Source organism: Gorilla gorilla, chromosome 2, assembly GCF_029281585.2.
Source record: "Gorilla gorilla gorilla isolate KB3781 chromosome 2, NHGRI_mGorGor1-v2.1_pri, whole genome shotgun sequence".
Taxonomy (NCBI): domain Eukaryota; kingdom Metazoa; phylum Chordata; class Mammalia; order Primates; family Hominidae; genus Gorilla; species Gorilla gorilla.
The window spans coordinates 56,678,943-56,696,321 of record NC_086017.1 but is presented as its reverse complement, the minus strand read 5'-3'; the positions used below and the strand labels follow the sequence as shown (position 1 = coordinate 56,696,321).

The 17,379-nt window shown below is 43.8% G+C and overlaps 1 protein-coding gene across 1 annotated transcript; it reads left to right on the top strand.

Annotated features, from left to right (window-relative positions):
* The first annotated feature begins 47 nt into the window (after window positions 1-47).
* Window positions 48-11,676, top strand: LOC134758049 (serine protease 44). Its single transcript, XM_063703740.1, has 2 exons — window positions 48-7,572; window positions 7,921-11,676. The coding sequence occupies exons 1-2, from the start codon at window positions 7,308-7,310 to the stop codon at window positions 8,079-8,081; spliced, it is 426 nt and encodes a 141-aa protein (XP_063559810.1). The 5' UTR covers window positions 48-7,307; the 3' UTR covers window positions 8,082-11,676.
* The last annotated feature ends 5,703 nt before the right edge of the window (window positions 11,677-17,379 follow it).

Below are 17,379 nucleotides of genomic sequence, written 5' to 3'. Positions count from 1 at the left end.
TTAGGATATTAAATGGAATCAAAACAAACAAACAAACAGTTAATCCAAGATTTGGCAGGAAAAGAGAAAAGATGGGATAGAGAACAAATGGAATAGAGAAGAAATAGCAAGATGGTAAACTTAAACTCAACCACATAAATATTACATTAAGTGTAAAGAAGCTGAATAATCCATTTAAAAGACACATTTTTAGAAGGAAAAAGAAAGACCCAACAATATGCTGTCTACAGGAAATGCCCTTTTTTTAAATTTTTTTTGAGACAGAATCTTTCTGTTGCCCAGGCTGGAGTGCAGTGGTGCAATTATGGCTCACTGCAGCCTCAACCTCTTAGGCTCAAGTGATCTTCTGACCTCAGCCTCCTGAGTACCGGAGACCACAGGCAAGTGCCACCACACCTGGATAATTTTTAAATTTTTGTAGTGATGAGATTGTACCATGTGGTCCAGGATGGTCTTGAACTCCTGGGCTCAAGTGCTCCTCCTGCCTTGGCCTCCTCAAGTTGGATTTACAGGTGTTAGCCACTGTGCCTGGCAGGAAATGCGCTTTAAATATAAGGCATAATTAGATTAAAAGTAAGAGGAAGAAAAATGATATACTATGCAAATACTAATAATGAGAAAGATGTAAGGCTATATTAATATTAGAAAAGTAGACGTCAGGAAAAGGAAGATAGCCATACACAAAGAGGGACATTTCATAATGATAAAATGTGTAATTCATCAAGAACACTTAATAATCCTAATTACAGAGTTTCAACAAAAGCAATAAAGCAAAAATGGACAGAACTGCAAAGAAAAATAGACAAATCTATAATTATAATAGGGGATTTCAACACTCCTCTCTTAATAATAGATAGAACAAGTAGACCAAAAAATCAGTAAGGATGTTGAAGACTTGAGTAGCACTATTAAACAATTTGACTTCGTTGACATGTATAGAATACTTCATCTAACAACTGCAGAACAGATTCTTTTCAAGTGCACCCGTAATATTTCTCAAGAAAGATTATGTCCTGAGCCATAAAACATGTCTTAATAAATGTGAAATGACTGAAATCATTAATAGTATGTTTTCTGATGAGAATGGAATAAAAAAGTAACAAATAGATATCTTGAAAAATCCCCAAATATGTGAAAATTAAAGAATACTCTTCCAAATAACCTATGTATTAAAGATAAATCACAAAGGAAATTAGAAAATATTTTGAACTGAGTTATAATGAAAACATAAAATATCGAATTTTGTGGGATGCAGCTAAAGCAATGCTTAAGATATAAATGTATGACTTCAAATGCCTATGAAAAAAGAAGAAAGATTTTAAGTTCATTATCCAAACTTCCACTTTAGGAAGCTAGAAAAAGAAAATTATTCTCAAATGAAAAAGAGGAAGGAAATAAAGACTGAAATGAAAATCAATGAAACAGTAAATGGATAACAAATAGAGAAGCAGCTCTCAAACATTTTGGTCTCATGATCACCTTACACTCTCAAAAATTATTGAGAATCCTAGAATCTGGTTGATGTGTTATATATCTACCAATGTTTACTACTTTAGAAATTAAAACAGAAATTAAAAAGTTATTTTATTATTTATTTAAGAATAAAAATAAACTCATACATGTAAACATGAATGATGGACTTTTATGAAAAAACTATATTTCCTATAAGAAAAAAATTAGTGAAAAGAATGGTATTATTTTTTAGTTTTTCAAATTTCCTTAATGTCAGGCTTAATGTCTCTTCTGCATTGTTTATTGTTTTGATTGAAGTTTATGAAGAAAACCTAGCCTCATACAGATACACAGTTGGAAGTGAAGGGGTAGTTTAATAGCCTTTTCAAGTAATTGTGCCTTTTCAAATTACTGTTTACACTCTGCCAGAACTTGACAAGTGGTAGATTTTTGTAATGTAGAATATAAAACTGAACTTTTGTACTCATTACGTTAAAATCTGTTGGCCCTTCACTGTGAATGGGCCTTTCACCCATGCATAACTTTGTAAAATCATTGGAAAATATTGGTTTACTTAGTTATGCAGATTTTCCAAAAGTTGACACATTTCATTATACAGTACTGTACAATATCAAAAAAGAATTGCCTTCACTCATATCACCACCAGTGTCATCAGAAAAGTCTTTAATTATTGGAAAGCTGTTGTGTTCATGGTAGCACATACACATTTTCCAAAATTCAAATTTTCACTTGAAAGCTCAAATTTTAACATTGGCAACAAATACTTTCAGTCATTTTTCTTAAAGTCACAGATTCTAACTTAGTTTATTTTTGAGAAAAAGCCTGCCAAATACTTAGGTCAAAATAACCATAGTTCTATTGTGATTCATTCTTTGAAAGTAAAAATGATGTCCCATGATAAAACCAGCTAGTTCAGTTCACAACTCAAAACAACTGCACATGTGTTTTCTTGAGTCAGCATCATACTTCTGTGTACAGCAGCAGTGCTTTATGCATACTTGCCATTTCATCACACAAAATAATTAAATGCATGTGCATTAAAAGATCAATACTTAATAAATTAGTAATTTTTACAAAGATTATTTATAAGATATACATATATGTATTTTTTTATAATACGTATGAACCCCAGTAAGGATGAGATATTGGCCCTCCAGGGTAGAAGGGGGTTGATATAATCATCTTCCTACCAAATAGCTAGTTGGTTTCCTTCAGGAATGTAGCACATCAAAGGCTTGGCATTGCTTTCTGATGCTAACAGATTAGACATTCAGAGCAGTAGTAGCTAGATCACCTTTGTTCAGAGGAAACTCGTGCTGTTTTATTGGGTGAATGAATAGCCTCCAATCCTGCCAACACAATTATACTCTTTTCCTGAGCACAGTGTGTAGTGCAGAGGTTGACGAGGACAGGAGCTAGCTGACCTCTACTGGAGGAGTCATCCTATCCACTTGGTTGTTGAGTGCTTCCTCTTCAGCGGATACCCATTGGTGGGCATTGGTATGAGATTTTAAAAAGCCACACAGATTATACCCACTCCTATAGGTCTAGCCATGTGCTTCTTCCCCAGATGTTTGAATTTTGCTCTAAGGCCCAACCAACCAGACAAGCCATTCATCACTGCTTGAAGGTCCATATGTATTCTTACTCAGGCCACTTCTCCCTTTACAACAAGCTGATGACCAGGTGTACTGTGTGAAGCTCTACATACAGGATTTCCCCTCACCACTGTCTTTTAGGGCCGCTCATGAATGGGGGATTGTGACGGTTGATACTGAGTGTCAACTTCATTGGACTGAAGGATGCAAAGTATTGATCCTGGGTGTGTCTGTGAGGGTGTTGCCAAAGGAGATTAACATTTGAGTCAGTGGGCTGGGAAAGGCAGACTCACCCTTAATCTGGGTGGGCACCATTTAATCAGCTGCCAGGACAGCTATAATACAAAGCAGGCAGAAAACATGAAAAGACTAGTCTGGCCTAGCCTCCCAGCCCACATCTTTCTCTTGTGCTGGATGCTTCCTGCCCTCGAACATCAGACTCCAAGTTCTTCAGTTTTAGGACTTGGACTGGCTTTTCTTGCTCCTCAGCTTGCAGATGGCCTATTGTGGGATCTCGTGATTGTGTGAGTTAATACTTAACAAACTCTCATATATATATATATATATGTATGTATGTATATATATGTCTCCTGTCTACAGAACCCTGACTAATACAGATTTTGGTACCAGGAGTGGTTCTAAAGGAACAGAATATTAAGGATGGAGTTCTTTCATTGGTTTTGGGGCTTCTGGAGTTGGCTGCTTAATATGATTAGACCCAAAAATGCGGACTCTACTCCTAAATTTTTTTTCTTTTTTTGAGATGGCGTCTCACCCTGTTGCGCAGGCTGGAGTGCAGTGGTGCGATCTCGGCTCACTGCAACCTCTGCCTCCCGAGTTCAAGCGATTCTCCTGCCCCAGCCTCCGGAGTAGCTGGGATTACAGGCACGGGCCACCACACCCGGCTAATTTTTAAAATATTTTTAGTAGAAACGGGGTTTCACCATCTTGGTCAGGCTGGTTTCGAACTCCGACCTCGTGATCTGCCCGCCTTGGCCTCCCAAAGTGCTGGGATTACAAGCGTGAGCTACCATGCCCAGCAGGACTCTACTTCTAATAGTATGGAGAACATGATAGTCCTTGGCATGAACTGTTTAGAGAGTTATGCAAAATAAATGCATTTGACACTCCTGATTCACCGCTCATGAAAGGCAAGGATTTTAGTGACTCTATACATAATACCTTTGACCATATGTGGAGAGCCAAGGAACATAATGAAGCTGGTTGTTTGCTCTTAAGTTCAGTGGACAAAGTGATGAAAGAAAATGATGAACTCAGGGATTCTAACACCCAGTTTCAGAAGCAGATACTGAGCCTCAAATCTGCCAAGATTACCCTGAGTGAGAGTCTTATCTCCTGTAGAGAAAGAGCTGAAACTGTGGAAAAACAGACATAAGCGCTTATCATGCGAGTGGCTGACCTGCAACAAAAGATGCACGCACAGCCACCTGAGGTGTCTACTGCTAAAGTGAGGGCATTGATTGGAAAAGAATGGGACCCTGCAACTTGGAATGGGGACTTGTGAGAGGACCCTGATGAAGCTGGGGACACTGAATTTGTAAACTCTGCTGAACCTTTTTGGCTAGAAGAAAAGCTTTCCCATCCCCAGTAGTGACAACATCCCCTCCCTGACCCATGCTGCCATCAGCCTTTCTACCTTTGTCTAAGGAGATAAACCCTGTGCTGCCTGAGGCAAAAGTGATGGCCTCTTCTGAGGCAGTTGTCAGACAATGTAATGTTGATTCTCCTCAGGAGCCACCCCCAACACCCCCATTTGCTTCTAGACCTGTAACTAGACTAAAGTACTGGTGGGCCCTTAGAGGTGAGGTTGAGAGTGTGACCCATGAGAAGGTGCACTACACTTGAAAATAACTACTTGAATTTTCTCATTTGTATAAGTAGAAATCTGGAGAACAGGCATGGGAATGGATATTAAGGGTATGGGATAATGGTGGAAGGAACATAGAGTTAGATCAGGCTGAATTTATTGCTTCAGGCCCACTAAGTAGGGACTCTGCCTTTAATGTTGCAGCTCAGTGAGTTAAAATAAGGTTCTAATAGTTTATTTGCTTGGTTAGCTGAAATACGCATCAAAAGATGGCCCACTGTGAGGGAGCTGGAAATGCCTGATCTCCCTTGGTTTAATATAGAAGAAGGCATCCAAAGGCTTAGGGAGATTGAGATGGTGGAGTGGATTAGTCACTTTAGATCTACTCATCCCAGCTGAGAGGGTCCAGAAGATATACCCTTGATCAATGCCTTGTGAAATAGATTTGTGAGGGCAGTACCTGCATCTTTGAAGGGTCCTGTAATTGTTCTTCTCTGTATGTCAGATCTAACAGTGGGAACTGCAGTCACTAAACTACAAAATTTAAATACATTGGGAATAATTGGATCCCAAGGTGGCAGGGGCCAAGTGGTGGCACTCAACCATCAAAGGCAAGGTGGGCATAGCTACTGTAATGGGCAGCAGAGGCAAAGCAGCAATCAGAATAGTCTGACTCGTGTAGAGCTCTGGCATTGGGTAATTAATCAAGGTGTTTCTAGAAGTGAAATTGATAGGAAGCCCACTGCATTCCTACTTAATTTATATAAGCAGAAAACTTCTAGATCGGATGGACAACAGACTAATTTGAATTATAAACATAGAGAATCACAGCTCCTCAATCAATTTCCAAACTTGAGCCAGTTTACAGACCCAGAACCTCTTGAATAAAGGGGAGGCTGTGTCCCCTTGAGGAAGGACCCCATTACACTACCGACAACTTATGCTGTTAATATTTCTCCCATCCTTCCCCAAGGAGACCTATGGCCTTTTACCAGGGTAACTGTGCACTGGGGAAAGGGAAATGGTCAGACATTCTGGGGACTACTGGACACTGGTTCTGAGCTGACATTGATTCCAGGGTACCCAAAATGTCATTGTGGTCTTCCAGTTAAAGTAGGGACTTATGGAGGTCAGGTAATTAATAGAGTTTTAGCTCAGGTCTGACCTCGGTCCAGTGGGTCCCTGGACTCGTCCTGTGGTCGTTTCCCCAGTGCCAGAATGCATAATTGGCATAGACGTACTTAGCAGCTGGCAGAACTCCCACATTGGCTCCCTGACTGGTAGGGTGAGGGCTATTATGGTGGGAAAGGCCAAATAGAAGCCCTTAGAGCTGCCTCTATGTAGAAAAATAGTAAATCAAAAATAATATTGCATCCCGGGAGGGACTACAGAGATCAGTGCCACAATCAAGGACTTGAAGATGCAGGGGTGGTGATTCCCACCACATCCCTGTTCAACTCTCCCATTTGGCCTGTGCAGAAGGCAGATGGATCTTGGAGAATGACAGTGGATTATCATAAGTTTAACCAAGTGGTGACTCCAATTGCAGCTGCTGTACCAGTTTTTCTAGTCCTAGATGGAAATAAATTTCATCTGCCTCAGTTTTCTGGTATAAAAGGTGCAATCCCAGTTACCTCACAGGCCTGGGTGAGGAAAATGCCAAGAGCTGTAAAAGGGCCTGGAAAAGTAAAAAAGGTGATGTATAAATGTAATGATTATCATTTTGTGCTCAAGAATAAGCCATGGAACACAAAATAGGAAAGTAAGTCTACAGCCCTAAAATATATGCATATAAAACTTTAAAATAATGCAGTTCCAACTCTACAGATGGTATCTGGGGATTGTCTACTGCTTTAGAGTCTCAATGCCCCTTTTCTCACGTGGGTGTTGATTTCCAAAAAGGTAGCAGTGTCGTCTGTAATGTGGGTGTTGATTTTCAAAAAGGTAGCAGTATCGTCTCTAACGCAGTGGTTAGTCATGTTAAGTGCAACATGCACGTTAAAGAGTTTTAATTTTTATTGCAAACAAGTAAGGGAAGGAGACTCTAAAGCCCTGGCTGGAGGAAGCTCTGCGGTAGAGTAGTGGTCGCATTTTTGTGTGAACAAAGGGCTAGACAGCTGCCACTCTGAGGCGAGGGCCCTAGGCCAGGAGACGCTGAGTGCCTGGGAGGCTCTCGATGAGGTGGAGGGCCCTGAGTCCACCGAGAGCTGCGAAGAGAGAGAGGACTCATCTGAGTCAGGACTGCACGGCGCGACCCCGCCCAGGCCCCGCCCCTCGGACGGCCTGGTGGCCCCGCCCCGCCCCCTCGTCCCTCCCGGGCGCTCCAAGTTCCCGCCAGAACCCATAGCCGGCGTGGAAACCGCTGCGAGGCGGCGCCACGACGGAGGCTGAGGTCGCCGGCAGTATCCATGGCGTCCCAGGGCGGCAGCTCCCTGGGGCTCCTGGCCCGGTTCTTGCTTCTTCAGCCATGGCTCGAAGAGGCCCGGGCAGGCAGGGTGGGTGCGCAGGGAGGCGTAGCACTGCTCTTCCCCTCCGCGCTCCCCTCAGGGCCAGGCGGCCAGGACCCCGGAGCGAGCGGATGGGAGCCGCCACCTGTAGGGGCTCCAGGATCCCCAGCGGCCCCCCAGTCCAGGGGGAACGCAGTGCCCCCCGCTTCGGTGTTACTTCCCTCAGGTGAGTCTGATTCTTACCAGGCTCTGGCAATCCCACACACACTATCATCAACATGGACCAAAGGGACAGTAGCATTAAACGTCAGGTGACGCTTCTGGGCCATGCCCAGCCGCAGAGAACTGGCCTGGTTTGAGGGGGAGGGGACCTGCCCTAGAGGAGGAGGGGCTCAGGGGACACGATCTGTCCAGGGGCGGGGCGGCTCCCTGAGACCTGGGAGGACACAGCCATTTTCCGAAGAGCCTCAGGGGATGCAGGCCTTGCTTTGAGGGTTCCGAGGAGCATTTGGCTCTGGTGAAGGTGCTGCAGCAGCGTTACTCTTAGTCCCTTCCTTTCATTGACCTGCCCCAGCCTATGGCCAGCGGACTTCAAGGATAACTGGAGGATTGCCGGCCCCAGACAGGAAGTGGCCCTGGCAGGTGAGCCTGCAGACCAGCAACAGATACATCTGCGGAGGCTCCCTTATCGCCAGGCACTGGGTACTCACTGCCGCTCACTGCATCTCTGGGTGAGGGTTTGGGGCTCAGAGCTTGGGCCCTGATCAGGCTGTGGGACCTGGAGCCAGTCTGTCCCCCTCCCTGAACTTCCTCTTCCTCATCTGTAAAAGGGGGTGACAGCCCCATAGTTTTTATCCAGTCTGGGTGAGACCTGAGGATTTGCATTTCTAACAAGTTTCTGGGTGTTGCCGCCGCCGCTGATCTGGGGACCACTGGCTAAAGTGGTCAGGGGTCCTGGAGGGATGTGGCTTGGAGAGAGGGAGGTAGCTGCTGGCTGGCATAGGAAGATGGTACCAGGCGGGAAGCACCTCGAAGGTGTGGAAGCAGAGTGTAGACCCGGGAGGATCTTCCTGCAGCCATCTGGAATACACAGTGAAGCTGGGAGACACAAATGTGCATCATCGCTCCAAAACAGCACTTGTGGTCCCAGTTCGTGATGTCGTTATCCACCGATATTTTACGTCTCCTGGAATAATTGAAAATGACATTGCCCTTGCTCTGCTTGACTTCCCTGTGAATTACTCCACGCACATCCAGCCTGTGTGCCTCCCTGAACAGGCTTTCATGGTGCAAGCTGGTACGAACTGCTGGGTGACCGGATGGGGCAAAGTAAATGAAACAGGTGAGACTATGAAGCAAGACTACAGCAGCCCCAGACCAGGGAAAATGTTGCTTGGTGCCCTGGGGTTGATCTACAAGCTAAAGGGAGGGACAGAGAGGCAGATTTTTTTAGTAAGTCAGGGAGGAGGGTGCAGTAGATGCTGCCTGGGAATAATTTTAACAACTGGTCTATGAAATTCTTTTGGTTTGTCAGGACCTGGGGATTTGGGTGCCAGGCATGGTGGGTTCTCTCTAGGGTGGATTTTACCTCTGGGGGCGATGAGCTAGCTGTCTGCCCTTTTAAGCTGTCCCTCCCTGGAAGTACCTGCCTTGGTAGATAGGAAGCTTCCTGTGTGTGAGAAGAGGCCAGAGACCTTTCAGAGAGGTGTAGGGCCTCCTATCCTTGGTGAGAGGCTGGATTTGGTACCTTTGGGGCATTACCTGTCTGACAGTCTGTGATTCTGCTCTAGAAAGTATAGATGCTTTACTGATGTACAGGATACTGTGTCACTATTAGTACTACTATTCAGAGTGACAGATGCTTGGTTTTGGTTTCTCAGGGTGGTAACGCCTTGCCTTCCCTTTCCTGTCTGTTCTTATTTCCCCTGTTTTGGTTTGGATCTTATGTCCTTATCTCCCCATGTCAACATTGGGCCTCATATCTTCCTTTGTCAGATGGGACAATATCCAATGCTTAAGAGCGTGTGTGTGTGTGAACACATGGTATTGAGACCCAGAGTGGGTATGGGGTTCTCCTGTCCTGTCCCACTTATACACACCCACTCAGTTGTAAATTGTCTCTCTGTAGATTCATCAGAAAAGGTAGTAACTGAGCTTCAGGAGGCTGAGCTAAGCATTATTCTTCATGATAAATGTAATGAGGTGCTCAAGGAAAAGATAAGAATGAGGAGTGAAATGGTCAAGAAAGGGACCATCTGTGGCTATAATGACCAAGGGAAGGATGCCTGTCAGGTCAGCTCATGGGCCTCTTGCTGCCTCAGCATTGCAATTGTCTCCTCAAAGCTTCCTCATCCCCAACCAGTAGGGCCTGTGTTATCTCCTAGCCCCTCCGTTTACCCTTATTCATGGTAATGGGACGTGAGGACAAGCCACCAAGGCTTTCCTGGGCAGCCTACCTGATCCTTCAAAAGAGAGCAGCTGACACAGCCTGGAGCGGGAGGAGGGGTGAATCAGGCAGGTCCCACCAACAATACATGCTCCATGTTTTGAGACCCTTCTGTGTGACAGGCAGTGTACTCAGGTTAGCACTTGACTCATTATTGTCTCAGAGTAGGCACGATTTCATTAGGTATATTCCGTTTTTTGAAACATGCCTTTTTAGTAGGTACATGATTTTGGTTTATTGGAAATTGTCAATTCTCAGATCTCATATTGACAGATACCTAAGGCTAGGAGGGTCTTAGGGGTTCCTGGGGAAGCCCCCTGAGTGCCTAGCTCTGTAGCGCATTGCAGTGCAATTAGCCTGCTCTGATGTGGATCCTATTTCTTTCCTACAGTGACTGTCTTTCTTTTTCCAGGGAGATTCTGGGGGGCCCCTGGTCTGTGAATTAAACGGCACATGGGTCCAGGTGGGGATTGTGAGCTGGGGCGTTGGCTGCGGTTGCAAAGGATACCCTGGAGTTTACACAGAAGTTAGTTTCTACAAGAAATGGATTATTGATCACCTGAGACAAGCTTCCTGTTTGAATTCAACAGACTTCCTCATCCTAGTCCTGTGTCTGGTGATGCCCCTGGGCATCCTGGTGACCCCGTGATCAGACCCCATTCTACTCTTCTGCTGTTTCTGAGTCTCACACTTAGGTGTCTCCTGTGACCAACTTCCCACTCCTTCTCAATGCCCTTTCCGCAAATCTCAGTTAGAATCCACGGGCCCTCTGGAGATCCGTACAATAGAGCATGGCAGGGAGACTGGGGCCTGGAAAGTGCCCCTGCCTGGTGCTCTGGTCACTTGCCTCAGCCATGCCTGCACCAGGGCTGTGCTCTGGCTGGTGGGAAGGAGGGAGTGAACCGATTCCAGCTAGAGGGCCAGCCTCCCTGCCAAGTGGGCCACGGTGACTCATCAATATCTGGAGGAACATCTATCAAAGAAGAGACATCATCAACGGTGAAGCAAGCGTTAGACGTGGTTCTGGTTTCAGGGCTCTCACCTGAGACTTTGTGAAACCAGCCAGCTGGGTGATTGCTCACAGAGAGTGAAGGAGGCGTTACCAGGTCCCTGCAGACGTGTGAGGCCTGGGTCTTCCACTCTGGCTCAGTAGTCTGGGGCTGGGAGAAGTTCCCCTGCAGCCCAGTGTGGATCCATCTGTGAGTGGACAGCCTCTGCCACACCAGCTCTCTTGGGGCAACCCATTCTTGCACCTCTTTCCTCAGTGCCCTAGTGGCCACTTTCAGGGACACTACAAATTGTATTGAGTTTGTTATGGGGTGTGGAGTTTTCGGAAATCAACTAAATAAATATTTGGGGAGTCTCCTGTGTTTCTGAAGCTCTGCTCACTGGGGTGTGAGGTTGTATATAACATACTCTGTAAAGAATTGGCTTCCGATTTATTAGGAAGATATTCATGGTTTTTATTAAACTCTGGCAGAGCCAGGGATGAGGAGCTTGTCTGCCCTCATTTAAGTCTGACAGGTGGCTTTACCCAGTGGGTCCTGCTGCCTGTTTTTGTTTTTTTGTTTTTGTTTTTGTTTTTTGTTTTTGTTTTTTTTGCCATCAGCATCTCTGTAGCTGGGAGTGTGGTACTTGAGTTTAACAAACCCTGCATCAGGAGTGGGGCATCAAGAGGGACAGAGACTGGGGTGTGGCACACTCAGACACCTTCCTGCTTCTCCTTGCTGCTCTATAACAAGTGTGCCTTGAGGAGACAAAATGGACTATGGGCTGGTCCTTGAGCCCAAAGAGCTGAGTATCCACAGGGAGGAGGGTGGGAAGGAAGAGCTCATTCTCTCTTTGTATGTGTATGTTTGTGTGTGCATGCAGGAGAGAGAGAAAGAGGGGAGGGGGAGAGAGAGAGAGAGGGGAGAGAGAGAGAGGGGGGGGGGGGAGAGAGAGAGAGAGAAGAGAGGGGAGGGGGAGAGGAGGGGAGAGAGAGAGAGAGAAGAGAGGGGAGGGGGAGAGAGAGAGAGAGAAAAAAAAAACCCTGCTGCCTGAGGGAGCTGGGGCTCAGTGAGTGAAAACACTCTGCTTTTCAAACTCTACATGGTTACAGCTAAACCCAGCAAGTCCTAAGTCATGACCTACAGAAATGCCCATGAAGAAGAGTTGGATGCCCAAGACTTGCCACATATTTCTGTTACTTGCAGCTTTCTTTCAGAACAGACTGACTGACCCTTTTCCATGTTCCATCTGCGGGGAATGCCAGTATGGCTTCTCATTTCCTTCTTTCTTCTTCCTCATCTGTTCAGCCCCAATATAAGCATTCCCCCTTTCCACAAACCACTACTGTGGACTCTGCTGGTCTGTGTAATGTAATGTGCCTTCTTCTGGGCTCCCTGGACTCTGCAGTCTCTGTGCCTGTTAATTTCTCTGTTTCCACTGGTTGACATTTTGTTCCTCATGGCCATGGGACTCTGTCTAATCTTTCCTTATCTTCCATCCTCCAGCTCCAGGCATGGAACAGAGCAGGAGTTTAGGAACTATTTGGTGAGTGAGTGAGTGAATGAAGAGATAATTAGGTGCTCATATATCCTCTATTGCCTTACTTTTTTCTCTCTCTGCCCTTTCACCTCATTCCTTTGTCCTCCTTTTGCTTTCCAGGTTGCCTTCGTGAAGGGGGAAAAAACACAACTGGGTAGGCAAGGGTTACAGCCCCTGCAGTGGGGAAAGTCCCAGGCTCCAGGAAGTTTATGGTTCTGGATGGGGTGCCCTTTGGTCTGCCAATATTAGAGCATGTTTCTTGTTATAGGAGAATAGAAATTCCATTCAAGCATCTTGGCTACTGAGGAATAGCCTCTGGCTACCAGAAAAGATGGGCATGGCCCCCCAGGGAACAAAACATCAAGTGCCAAGTAAACGTTAGTCGATTTTACTCTTTCCAACAAAAATTTTGAATTATCTTTTATGAATGAGGCACTGGCCTTCATCCACAGATAAGATGTAGATGGCAGTTGGGGGATAGAGGTGGTCATTAGGAGGACTCCTAGGTAAGGAGCTTGGTGGCTGGGTAGAACCTGAAAGAGATAGATGACACAGGGAGAGGAGTTGTTGACTGGCAGGCAATCAGTTTTACTAAAAATGCCAGACTTGAACAAAAAGGAAATAAAAACAAACAACAAAATTCCCTATGGGTTTCTAGTCATAAGGGGCAAGTGACATAGGGCGCAATAAGCATTTTTAGTGGTCTTGAAATACCATTTGCCGGCTAGGCGTGGTGGCTCATGCCTGTAATCCCAGCACTTTGGGAGGCTGAGGTGGGTGGATCACCTGAGGTCAGGAGTTTGAGACCAACCTGGCCAACATGGTGAAACCCCGTCTCTACTAAAAATACAAAAAAATTAGCCAGGCGTGGTGGAAGGTGCCTGTAATTCCAGCTACTTGGGAGGCTGAGGCACGAGAATCGCTTGAACCTGGGAGGCAGAGGTTGTAGCAAGCCGAGACCGCTCCATTGCACTCCAGCCTGGGCCACAAGAACAAAATTCCATCCCCCCCAAAACAACAACAACAACAACAACAACAACAACAAGAAGAAATACTGTTTGCCACCAAAAGAAACCAGGGCTTCTTGGAGAAATGGCTTGAAAAATTTACAGGTATGAAACAGGAAATGTATAAAATAAGCCTGAAATTTCTTGTCATACCAGATAGCAAGGAAGCCATCATGTCAACAGGACTCAGAACCAATCAGAAGAGGCACCCTGTGTTCTGACATGTGGTGTTCCTGCTAGATCCCATTGCAGAGAAATCACAGCCATCCCTCAGCTTCTGAAGTTACTGATTCACAGCTGCACCCCTCACAAAATGGGCACTCAGCCTCAGGGAACTGATTCCCTCAAGATTAAGTCTCTTCACAGGGGTATCCCATAGCAAATAATTGCTGTGCAGAGATATAAAGGCCCAGTCTTCTTCCCTCAATTTGGGACAACTTGGAAAGGCCTCTTGTAGGATCAGCTGAGATGTCAGTTGCAACTGCCTTCTGTGAGCAGCTTCTCCTATGAGCACTCCTCAACAAACCATTGGACATAATTCTCTCTCAGAGCCTATGTTCAGGGAACCCAATCTAAGTCACCCTGCCTGGCAAAAGATGTCTTTGTGTGTTTCAGGATTCTATTGCTGTGTAACAATCACCCCAAGCTCAGTGGCCTAAAACAACACATTGTATTACGGTCAATTCTGATTATTCAAGCATTCGTACTTGCAAATTCACCTACTTGCTGAAATTTATTTTAAACCCCAAATCAGTACTCGGAGTGATTTGTGGACATGCACAGGGCAGTGGAAAAATTTGAGTTTTCTGATGCCTAAGTTCCTAGCTGAGGCTGTACAATGTGCTATTTTGTCTGCTTTCATCTCTCTTACTGTAAACAAGTATCTTTTTTGTCATCTCTTAACTGTCACTTTTAAAAAAACATTTTTGTGCTTGTTGTTGGTGATTTTGCTGTTTAAAAGGGCCCTGGGGCCAGGTGCGGTGGCTCAACGCCTGTAATCCCAGCACTTTGAGAAGCCAAGGTGGGCAGATCATAAGGTCAGGAGTTCGAGACCAGCCTGGCCAACATGGTGAAACCTGGTCCCTACTAAAAATACAAAAATTAGCTGGGCATGGTGGCGCATGCCTGTAATCCTAGCTACTCAGGAGGCTGAGGCAGGAGAATTGCTTGAACCTGGGAGGCGGAGGTTACAGTGAGCTGTGATCATGCCACTACACTCCAGCCTGGGCGACGGAGCAAGACTCCATCTCAAAATAAATAAATAAAAGGACCCCAAGAGTACTGCTGAAATGCTGGTTAGTGCTCCTAAGTGCAATAAGGCTGTGATGTGCCTTATGGAGGAAAAATAGGTGTGTTAGATAAGCTTTGCTTAGGCATGCATAGTTCTGTTGCCTGGGAGTTCAACCAGTCGAGTGTACTAAAGGAGATGTCTTTAAAGGAACATACATAAAACAAGGTTATATGTTGACTGGTTGATGAGTCTATTTTGACTAGAGGCTCACAGGAATCTAACCCTACATTTCCTCTAGGAGCAATGGTTCAGTATTCACGCATTCAGTCCTCATGATGACTTTATAAAACATAACTTCTGTGAATAATGAGATTCAATTGTATTCCTCATAATTTTGTAGGATAGTTGGCAGTTCTGCTGGTCTAGTCTGAGCTAATTCCTGTAGTTACACTTCAAGCATGGTGGGGATGTCCCAAGATGCTCTTGCTCAAATGGTGAGTGGTTATATGGGAATATAGGTAGGGGTGCCCTAACTTTTCCTCCAAAGGCCTTTCATCCTCCTGTAGATTAGATCAGGTGGACTCAGGACAGTGCTCCAAGTGGGTGAAAGCAGAGATTGCCAGGCCTCTTTATGCCTAGATTCAGAAGTTGTAAAACTTAATTTCTACCACATTCTGTTGGTCAGAGCATGTCACAAGGCCAGTTCAGTTTAAATGAGGATGGAGAACTAAATTTCATTTCTTGATGGGAGAATATGCAAAATATTGTGTCCATATTTTCTAATCTACCACAGTAAGCATAACAATTACAATGCATAAAAACTCATAAAATATGTTAAAATCCAAAATCTTCATAAAACTTTTCCACCTCAAAAAGAGAAATGATACCATTAGATTACTATTTTTCAACCTTCAGTGAATTAGTAGATCCAGGCAAAAATAATCAACAGCTGATAACATCAGAAAATGAGCCCATCCAGACATTGTGTGTCTCCAAGTGAAAGAATGCAACACCTGCTATGTTGACAAAGGGATTGAACCTGAGACTAGCTGCTGATTTACAGGAAATACAGAAAACAGAACATGTTGAACCACACCATGAAGGCAATTAACAAAGTCCAGATTGTGGGAGACTCTACACGTCAGGCAGCCCAGATTCTTCAACAGATGAACTGTAAGGCAATACAGGGGAAAATTATAAGTGAAGAGTGTCTCTAAAGACATATCAAATATGAAACAGTCATAGCAAGACAAAAGTGTAGTGTTCAGGAAAACATATTTGGGTGATAAAATTATAAAGAAACACAAGGAAAGAATTACTTAAAAGTCAGATTAATGGGTTATATTTGAGAGACAGAAGGCAATTGTGTTATGGAAGGCACATAGAAGGGCTTCAAGCATGATTGGCACAGCTCTATTTCTTGACCAAAATTGCAGTTACAAGTATGACCCCCTTATAATGATTACTTAAATGAAATGGTTTTTGTGTATCATTTTCTTTTTAACCATGTAAAACGTAAAAGGAAAATGGTAGAACTCATCTTTAAAACTGCTATTGTGTGAAGCTTTGTGGTGATGGGTGGGGGGAGCCTTTTATTATTTATTTATTTCATGGTTATTGGTCTTCAGGTTGTCAATCTCTTCTTGTGTTATTATTGATATTTTAATGTTTTTTAGAAATATATTTAATCTAGATTTTCAAATTTTTGGCATACTTTTTTTTAAAAAAGAAAACAGCTTTATTGAAGTATGATTGACATACAATAAACTGCATTTATTTAAAATGTACAATTTGATAAGTTGTGATATATGGACACACATCTGCAGCTATTACTGTAATCATGAAAATGAACATTTCCCCCAAAAGTTTCTTTGTTAGCCTTGGTAATCCCTCTTTCCCAGCCCTTCTGGTTGCTCCTCTGTCCTCAACTGGTGATCTGCTTTCAGTCACTATTCATTAGTTTGTAATTCCTAGGATTTTATGTAAAGGGGAAACATAGAGTATTCTTTTTCAGGGGGGTCTGGCCTCTTTCACACAGCACAATTATTTTGAAATTTATCCACAATCGCCGTGTGTATCAATATGTTATTTTTATTGACGAGTAGTATTTCATTGTATGGATATACCACAATTTGTTTACCCATTCATCTATTGATGGACATTTGGGTTGTTTCCAGGTTTATACTATTACAAATTAAGCTACTATGATCATTTGTGTACAAGTATCTGTTTTTAAATTATTTTATACTACTCTAGTTTATTAAATAAATGAAACAAGGTTTATGCCACATGTTTCAACAATGTTTAAATAAAGAGCTTGAAATATAAAGGCTTACGAAAACTTCATACTCTTTATATAATGTATACTATTTCTAGCACATGCATAAATATGGAGGACAGGAGTCTTTCTTTATATTATGAATCAGCAATAGTAAGCATCAATGATTATGCAAATCCGCAAGCAAGCAAGCAAGCAAGCAAACAAACAAACAAAAACTATTGGTTATAAAAACTAGAAATCCTTTTGCCATATTTAAGCAATATCCAAAGGTGGGGAGGGAGTTATAGGCACAGCCCCGAAAACAAGGGGACCAAGTCTCCCAATTACTTAAGTTCTGTCTTGGTTAGAAGCTTCAACAACTGCATTAGCTCTTTCAAGAAACAGAAAAAGCAAATCAAAACCCTGTTCTATAGGCATTTAATAAATCTACACTGAAGAAATACTATACTTTTGTCTTAAATTGTGCTGAAGTTTGAATACCTTTTCCTCTTGGTATGAACATGTTGTGTACAAGTCTTTGCATGTACACTTACTCTCAT